Below are 9,801 nucleotides of genomic sequence, written 5' to 3'. Positions count from 1 at the left end.
ATTAAATTTCACAAGTTCTCATATGATTTTATATTATAGAATTAAACAAAAAGTAACATGACTCTCGAGATTCTCGAGCTTGATATGCAACTTTCTTAGTTATACATTATGCCTTCAAAAAATTCTCCAATGTGATGTATGAGATCTTAACTAATATATTATCCTCATGGAATCTTCTCAATTGATATATGCTTTTCTTAATAAATCTCTCCTATGAAATTTGATTTTTTTATGGTTCATCATGCCTCTCAATAATCTTAAAATTTCTTCGCAAAGTTATTCATATTTTTAAGCCTAAAGAGAATTTCAAAATATCAGATCAAATATCGAACATACCAAAATAAATTCAGAAAATATCCTTCTTAAAATAGCAAATAAAGAAGAGATGTGCGATAAAACTAAATATTTTCATTCAATTTAAATTAAATCTGCAGTACTCTTGATTAGATCTTAAAAGAGCTAAGATTAGTTAGTCCACGGTAGGTCTATTAACTTTTCTACATCAATGGAAGCCACTTGTTAAATTTATGAGGATTTTGCTTTGAAATTGGATAATGTGAGAGGCTAACACTTCCTATAATATTAAACCGCTTGCCAAAACCGAAACGAGCTACTAATACTAAACCAACCCAAATCTAGAGCCAGCCGGGCCGGCAACTCCCAACCTTATCTGTATTCCGCGTCCACCAGATCCGAACCCTAATCTCTAACACAAGCTTTCATCACCGGCGCATTGCTCGTTTCAAAGCTACGGTGATGACTGCCGATAAGAGATCGCTGACATGGGAGGATCGTATCGAAACCCTAACCCACCTCCTCATCCACCCAACGAAAACCCCTTCACTCCACTCCCAGCTATTCGTCGCCGCTCGATTCCCCTGCTTCCTCCGCTGGGACTATCCTCCCTTCCTCTGCGAACCCGACGCTCCGGAAACTCTCCGATGGTCCACCGCTCTTTTCTTACGTCGGGTAACTGGCTTCGAACGACCGACTGCTTCATGGCGGAGCAAGTGCCCGTTTCAGATTCCGCCGCCAATGGTGCTCTCCTGCGCAGAAGAACCTGCGCCGGCGAGATGGGAGCCGGAGGTGCTTCGAGAGCGTCTCCGGCGGCGACTCCGGCGGGGGGGGATGCGGCGCCTCCGGCGGGGGCGGTTGGGGTTGAGAGTGCCGCCGCTGCTTGTTGTCGCTGTTCCAAATCTTGTGCTCTTGCTATTTCTGTTCTGTGATCCCAACTGGGCTCAACGCCGGGACAATTGGGCATGAACCCTAATTAAGATTGAGCTTGGATGGCTTTTAATTTTTTAAGTTAATAAACTTTTTTTAATACGGCATTTATTTCGAGATGATTTAAAGTTGTTTTTAATTTTTCTCACACATCAGCAGTGAAAAAATAAAAAAATTACTTTTCGTTTCCTATATTTAAAAGCAATTCTCCTTGCTGCATTTCTGATTTACGTCCGGATTAATCAAACGGTCTGTCTCCGAATTCTGGATTTAGATCGAAAAGGTGATGGGCTGCGAGAAAAAAAGATGGTATGCGGTGAAATTTGATTAACAGAGTGTAGGATTTATTTATGATTTTTTTGATGTTCGACTGTATTTACTTTAAATTCATGACTAAATATGCTGTCAAATACCACCTAAGTTCGACTGCATCAGGCCAATTTTTTTATAGGCTACAGTTCCAAATTCAATGTCTTTTAAGAACTCTTAAAATTTGTGTTGTTGCTCTCTAGCAACTATAAAAGTTATAAAATTTGGAAATTGAAATTGAAGTTCAAGAACTCATCTTCAAATTTATAATGTTAAATTTATGATGATCTCTACAAAATCCAACAAATAAAAAGTACAGAGGAGTGCAGCTACAGAGGCTCAAAGACTAAATACTAAAGGCGCATGTATGGAAAACCAAAAGTCCATCAAAGAAAAAAAACTAAGTGGGTGCTTGGTAGCACACTTTTAATAGGATTTAACCACAGATTTCATTCAAATCCAGCCAAACACCAAGAAAAATAAAACAAAACCCAACTCTCTGTTAAAGCAAAATCTCTCATGTTCTATTTGTTTCTTCCCGTTCAGTCTCTTTTGCAAAGTATAGTTGGATTTATTGAATCCAACTAGAATGCAGATTCACATATTTACTTCACACTTTTTCATCTACTCCATCTTCGGTGCAAATTGACCAAAATCAACGGATTTGATAAATTCTCTTATCGTAAATTTTTCGATGCCACCAAATACCACCTAAGGGTCAGCATCAAAAGGCTAAGCACCCGCCATCGAAATGCTAAAAGAGCCATCTATTAAGGTTTAACCCCCCGTTTCAAAGTTAAAATAGTGATATTTTATATAGTGGGATAAATGTAAAAAATTTAAATTTGGGTGCTAGATATGAAAATCGATGGGAATTGGGTGGTAAGCATGTAAATGCCCCTATATATTATCGTAACATTAAAAATTTTAAATCAACAACTTTGTGCTAGACATAACATAGTTAGACCCTTATTTCCACTTCATTTCATAAAATATCAAATATATTTATATTACATACTAAGGCTCCATCATAGCCACAATTTATTAATCTGCAAGTAAATTTTACATTGGCTTGGCATTTTTCTCAATAGCTATCTTAATACTATTAGTGCGGCTTTATTTAAAGCATTAAACTATGTTTTAATGCAAGTTGTCACATTAATGCAAGGTGAAATGTATAAAGCATACAAATTCATGTAAAATTCTATTCAAATTATCTTGTCACATTATGTCATATCCTGAATGTTATTGGTTTCAGTTCACCATGTAAATGTTGTTCAATTTTGCATGCTAAAAATAGTATAAGCCATGTAAAGCATGATATTACATTGATAGGACATAGCACATGTAAAGCATTTGAAGTCATAGGCTTACTATAGTATGATATAGCATCTAGCAATTAGCATAGCATTTCATAATATAGACAAACTATACCATGAAATGACATTTATAAATTTCAGAATGAATAATTACATCATTGTCTAAGAAACACCGTAGCAATAATACATAGAAAATTTAACTCATCATCGGTTGATATGTCGCTACCATATGTTAGCTATTTCAATTGATGACATTGTACCTAAATTGTTAATGGTCGATATATCCCTTGTTGACATAAAAAGAATGCAATTAATAAATGTCATTCCAAATGAGCAAATGATGAAAAGCATATGAAATGAGGGTATAATAAGTATTTTCCAAACCAGTATTGTAAGTTCGTCCATCAACATCTACAAACAATCATTCTTATTTGTAAGCCTTGTACATATACATCAGTAAGGAATAGGTTTATATGTAGGAGCGACTGGCTTCATACTTCGTCATTGATAAATGCCTCAAATCTATTATGAAGTAGCAATGCTTTCATTAACATAGCATAAGTTGGCCCTCCATACAATTCACAGTATAGGAAAAGATTAGTATATAGCCTGTCTGATATCCATTTCATAAATAACAACATTCTCATTTTAAACAATTTAACAAATCATATCTCAATCATAATGTCATTATCTAATAGCATATTTATCCTTATTATTATTTAAAAAAGGATCATACAATCATCTCCTAACATATATAATCCCACATAATCAAAATAGCTGAGTTTACATTGAGCGCCTATCCATACATAACAATATACAAAATGGCATGAAACACATGCACATTCAAGTGAATAATCACATTATTTATAAGAGTAAAACATGATATTTCATATATTTGGGTGATCGTAAATCATTACTAAGCTTATATCTTCAATGATAAGAATATACGGAAACTAAATTACTTCAATCTTTTCTAGAACAAAAAAAACCTAATACTTAGAATGATGAATAGCACATATGAAATCAATGTCTTTTTTAGCTTCTAATTCACTGACATGAAAAAACTAAAAAAATTAAGTGAAGAAAAGCAATGAAGAAAGAAATTTATGCTTTAAAGAAAAATAAAATATATTAACATAATTCTCTTTCAAAAAATGACACGTACAAAAGCATCATGGAATGCAAAAAGTAAAGGTGAAATGCACAAAGTGGGATTGGTGGGGAAATGGTGCAAGAAAAAGTTTGTATTGAATATGAAGAAGAATTATCATCAATGTGAGCCTAAATAACTTACTGCCAGGTGAAAAGAGAACATATATTAAATGGAAGTGAATAAACATTTCTAATGAAAATCTCATAAGAGAGATCTATGTGGAGCAACAATTAGGGTTAGTTATTTTAAGAAAAGAAGAATAGATTTACAAATTAAAAATGTCTCTCTATATGCCTCATGCAAGTACTGAGAGATCAGAATTCTAGAATTGATGAGTTATCTATGAGAGAATATTTTATGAGATGGCCAAAATATTTGAAGATTAATTCAGATGAAGATATTATTTTTGCATGCTTTTATCAACATAAATAAAGTCTCAATGAAAGATTGTTAGTATATCATTAGACCGTTAAGTATGGCATCAAAATGACAAAAAAAAAAAAGTTCAATGGATAATGTTGACCTATGACAAAAGTATAGTGAAATTTCTAAGATATATAATAAGTATTAGGCCAGACATTCTAATTCTCATATAATAGTCACTAAAATGATTCTTAGATAAATAATAGTAGATAGAAATTATAGGTTATTTGTGGATGATTTTTCACTAGAATTCCGTAGACAATGCTATTCTATTGGTGGAATTCAATCCACTGAAAATTAAGAACATTCTAATATATATTGGTAGTGAAAATTGGAAATTTCTGAACCCTCATAAATGATTATTAGTGAGTAGGCATGGACTTAGGGCCCGTTTGGGGCAGCTTATAAATGCGGCGGCGTTTTACAAAACGACGCCTCACCGTTTGTTTCACCCGTTTGTTTCACGTTGGAGCTGCGTTTATCAAAACTCCGTTTCTTTTTTACATTACACGCGGATCGCGGGGCTGGACCCGCGATCCGCATTCTTCGGTCGCGTTTAGCCCCCAATTACTCTGCTGCCCCTTCCCTCGTTCGCGATTCAGGACTCCTTCGGCGGTCCTTCGGCTCCTTCGATGGTCGAGGCGCTCCTAGTGTCGCTCCCTCCATCTTCATTCACGATTCTTCATCTTCGTTCGTAGAGCCGCTCCCTCCATCTTCTGCACTCCATCTTCCGCAGTGTCGCAGTACCGCAGAGCCGCTCCCTCCATCTTCCGCAGTGCCGCCGTACCACAGATCTCCATTGATGTTACGAGAGGCAGAAGCGTAGGTTGAAGCTCCAAGGAATCTTGCGCACAGTTATTACCCTTCGTTGCAACAGGTAAATCTAGGCTATGTTATCTTCTTCTATGTGTTCCTGGTTCGAATTTGAAGTTACTGCAAATTTTATTTACTGTTGGAAGAATCGATGCCTGATTTAGGGTTGGTGATTTGCTTTAGTCTTTCTTTTGGTTTGATTATTGTAGGTTGTTTGTTGTTTTGATATCTCGCTATTGTTGGTGAATGTCATGTAGGAATTACTCGGGAGATTTGTGTTTGGGTTTTTTTTCAAAACAGGGGCAGAATGGTCATTTCTCCAGAATAAGCTGTTTTTCATACGCACAAACCAAATAGTCAGACAGCTTATCCGGATCAGCTGCTCATCAGCAGATTATCAGAATCAGCTGCTTATCAGTAGAAGCTGGATAAGCTACAGCTGCCCCAAACAGACCCTTACATACGGAAAGAGTAAAAAGAGATATTAACCATATTGAAAGAAATTGAAATTTTGATTGAAGAGAAAAAAAATTATAATATAAAATGTTCAAGTCGGATAGATTAGTTAAATACCCCTCATTGTACAATGCAAAACTATATAAAAAGTATAAAATCACACATTGGCTTACCATGCCTCAAACAAAAAATTAAGTTTTTGAGATTAAAAAAAAAAAGACAATGCTAGACATTGTTTGAAGTATGTTAAAATAGAAATTTCCCACGCAAAAAAATAAAAATAAAAAAAGGAGAGATTGTGTTGCTTATTTGATGTATTAGATTAGCTGGGTTTCGATGAAGAATAAAAAATAGGACACAGACTCAAACTTAATGTAGGCCAAATGCAAACCACTTTAGTTTTCTTCAGACATCACATTTGCAAAGATATAAAATAAATAAGCAAATAAAGCTTGACAACAAAAAATAAGTGTAGTTTATAAGGCTATGACAAGAATTCTATTGGTGATAATAGGCAAGATCATGAAGCAAAGGAATGTTTAGTTCAATGAAGAGTAAATATGACATTAAAAGAATGAAGACCAATAGACTCTTCCTATTGAAAAAGAAACGATGTACACAAATATTCAACGTGAATAATTTTTTGACATCATCACCCTCAAAACCCAAATCAATGAGAATCAAAAGATTCAAGTAGCTCATCGAAGACATATATAACTCTTGTTGAACGATCGATATTGATGAAGATTTAGCAATTTTTCTTTTTTGCAAGTTGTGTACATATGAGAAAAGTTCAAACGAAACAAAGAGGATAAAGGCAATGAATGAAGAAATGCATGCTCTAACGAAATATAAATCGAAGTCGAGTTTGTCTACAAAGAAAAATGAAATGCAAAAGGAGAGGGAGAAAAAATACATAGTGAGGCCAGTGGCTTAAGCTCGCAAACAAAAACTTGTTATCGACTATGAAGAAGAAGAAGAAGTATTCTCCCTAGGGTGGGACTCATTGTCTTACTAATAGCAGAAAAAGAGTATATATTACAAATGGAAGTGAAATATGCATTTCCAAGAAAATCGCATAAGAGAGTTCAAGATGGAGCAACCACCAGGATTAGTCATTCGAGCACAAGTTAAAAATATACACGACTAAAAAATGAGCCTACAGGCTCAACCAAGTACTAAGAGGATGACATTCTAAAATTGATGAGTATTTTAATGAGAGGACTAAAATGACCTTAGTAACCTAAAAACTAATTTAAAGGTAGGTGTTTTCTTTGCATTTCTTTATCAGAAAGTGTTATCCAAAATTTTCCAAATGGGAAATTAGTAAGTAAATCTAAAATATCACAAAAAACATAGTGGAATGTCTATTGATAGTATTAGCTAAAGGCAACTGAATTCTTCAATGCATAAAAGTGACTATAAATTAATGGATGTTTCAGAAATCAACAAAAAGTATAAAGAACCTGTTGGATTTAAAAGACTAGCAAGTTCATGTTTTGTAATCTACTATTTCTCTGCCAAACTATGAAAGAAAATATACAGCTACAACTTGTATTTTTCATGCAATATCATTTAGAAGATGACTTCAAAATCTTAAGCGCAAAAGGAAAGTTTAAATTAATATAAATGATCAAATGATATGGATACTTGTTTTCAATTTATTAGAAAAATTCTCAAATAAAAGTTTATCTCCACCACGTAAAGACAAAAGATCAGTTGTCTGCAAATTTGCAAAAGCACTTAAAATTTGAGGTTATATACATGATGAAAATGCTTGGATTCATAGAATATTGAACAAGCTTAAAAGGAGGAAAAGTTGGAGAATAATTTGTCCAGGACTGTGGCTGTAGAAAAGCTCAGTTCAAAAGACAACGTTGAAAATCAGCTGTTCATAAACTGGTGTTTCAGGAGGAGATGGTTTATTTGAAAAACGCAGTTCTGAAATGTTTTCTGTTGACAAATGCCTATAATACCTTTCGGTATATAAATACCGTTCTGTTTGAAAAAATATACTTCTGAAAGTGTTGCCTGTTGAATCAATCAAATGATAATTTTTAAAGTTATTTTCAAACACAATACCATAAGAGAATTTAAGGCGACCATTAATCTAATTTTTAAAGTTATTGTCCAATTACTAGAGCATATTTTCGATAACATAATCTTATAAATTAATGCTTAGCACATAATAACGCGAGAAGTGAAATGAATAAGTATAAAGAAAAGATATAAAATTTGTATAATTAATGAATATCGCGGGAGTCATTTGCATTTATATATCAATGTAAATCTCTAATTTTTGCATTGATACCATCCCAATCTTTCATAAGAAAGTACAAATAACAAAATGACAATATGCCAACTCATAAATGTGAAGGCAAAACAATCCATGTTGAGCAAAATCTGTAATTCGGGAACTCATAACAACCGAATAAGCTATGCTTCTTCCACCATAAAGTCTCATTTCAAATATACATCAGCTGCTTCATAATGAATTTGCATTAAAGAGAATTGTGTGGAATATATGTAAGTTTCCCCTCAGCATACTGCTTTATACTTCAGTCACATGAACAATGAAAGAATATCTTTCATAAATCTTCCGAAGAAAATAAATAAAACCAGTAACAAAAAATACTTTCAGAATAGTCAAATAATTCAGCCGCCATGCTGATGGGGACATTGTTTTGGAAGTTTTCAATCAAAAAAATATTTTTTTCCAAATCCCAACTGATTATACATCAAGCAAATAACAACCACTTTGAGTTCAACAGGTATTGTGTATGCAAGATTAGCAAGCAAAAAGCAAATGACTGCTGATAAAATTCAAAAAATGAGCATAGGTTGCTCCAAATGGTAAGAAAACCTCACAACAGGATAACGCAAATAGCAAGAAAAATGTTGAGGTGGATTGAATGCCCGTCTTTCTTTTAAAGCAGGTCATTTCCAAATAGCAAGAAAATCGTTCAGATAGCCTAAGAAATCAAATTTAAAGCAGGTCATTTCCACTTTAAGCCCAAATTTAAGACCACCATATCCTTCCAAACTTCAGATGGATTAATTTAATATCAATGAATCAATTGTCTGTGGTGGTTCAAAAAACTAACCGCTGAAATTGCCTTAAAATTTTCTTCTATAAAACTCTAAATTAAAATGTTCAATTGAAAATCCAACTGAAGTAGCACGAGGCATGAGAGCATCATAAGTTCCTTCCCCAATAGGTTGGCATGAAAAAGTTTCACCATTTAATAGAGTGCCAGCAACTCTTTGTCATATATAGAATAATTCTTTTAAGGCCCTTGGAACATTAACGAGTGACAAACAATGAGAATCCCATCCTGCAGCAAAATGGCATCCATGGAATAACCACTAGCATTAAATGTGCATTTCCCAAAATTCATATTTTTTTGTGATTCAAAGCTACAAGAAGAGCACTCCGCTGTAGGGGCTCGAATATGACATGGAATTACATATCCACAGATCAGCATCCATAAATCCCAGTGGTAATGGCAGCACTGGTTACCTAAGAATAACTTGGCCAACCAAAGATGCCACATCATCACCATTGGAAGCATATGGTTACCATCACCTAATAAATTCTTTCAATTGCAAAGATCATTCAGATAACATTCACGCCAAAGTGACATGTATAACTGTTGACCTCATTTTTAGTGAGGTCTAGTCTTCCTCTTAGGATTTAGGATCTAGCCTTAGGGACCTCCCTTGACTATCTTAGAACCTTAGAAGTGGTGCCCGCCTCGTTTTAGTTCGACCTATTTCCGTCCTCTTTTGGAGTTTCGCATGTGCGGTGTCGACTTCTAACACTTAGAAGGATGAAACCAACATGAGGAAACCCAAAAAGGATCCATATAGGACCTTTTGAGCTTTAGGGTGGCTTTCTGCACAATTCGCACTCCCACGCGCGTCCGATCGCCGCAATTTGCATTGCCTGCATTGCTACTTGTTGAATGCTCGATTAAACCACTTGGGACGATCGATCGCGGGTCGAAATTATGTGAAATTTGAATTTCGACGCGTTTTGACCCGATTGTCGACGACGTCGTCCGAGCGACCCCGGATGACGAAACGGACTACGCCAACGTGTCT

At 34.7% G+C, this 9,801-nt stretch overlaps 1 protein-coding gene across 1 annotated transcript; it reads left to right on the top strand.

Annotated features, from left to right (window-relative positions):
* Positions 1-615: 615 nt before the first annotated feature.
* On the top strand, positions 616-1,263 carry LOC110038405. Its single transcript, XM_020743243.1, has one exon. The coding sequence runs from the start codon at positions 757-759 to the stop codon at positions 1,261-1,263; it is 507 nt and encodes a 168-aa protein (XP_020598902.1). The 5' UTR covers positions 616-756.
* The last annotated feature ends 8,538 nt before the right edge of the window (positions 1,264-9,801 follow it).

This window comes from Phalaenopsis equestris, unplaced genomic scaffold (assembly GCF_001263595.1).
Source record: "Phalaenopsis equestris unplaced genomic scaffold, ASM126359v1 Scaffold232764, whole genome shotgun sequence".
NCBI lineage: Eukaryota > Viridiplantae > Streptophyta > Magnoliopsida > Asparagales > Orchidaceae > Phalaenopsis > Phalaenopsis equestris.
This window is presented reverse-complemented; position numbering and strand designations above follow the sequence as displayed.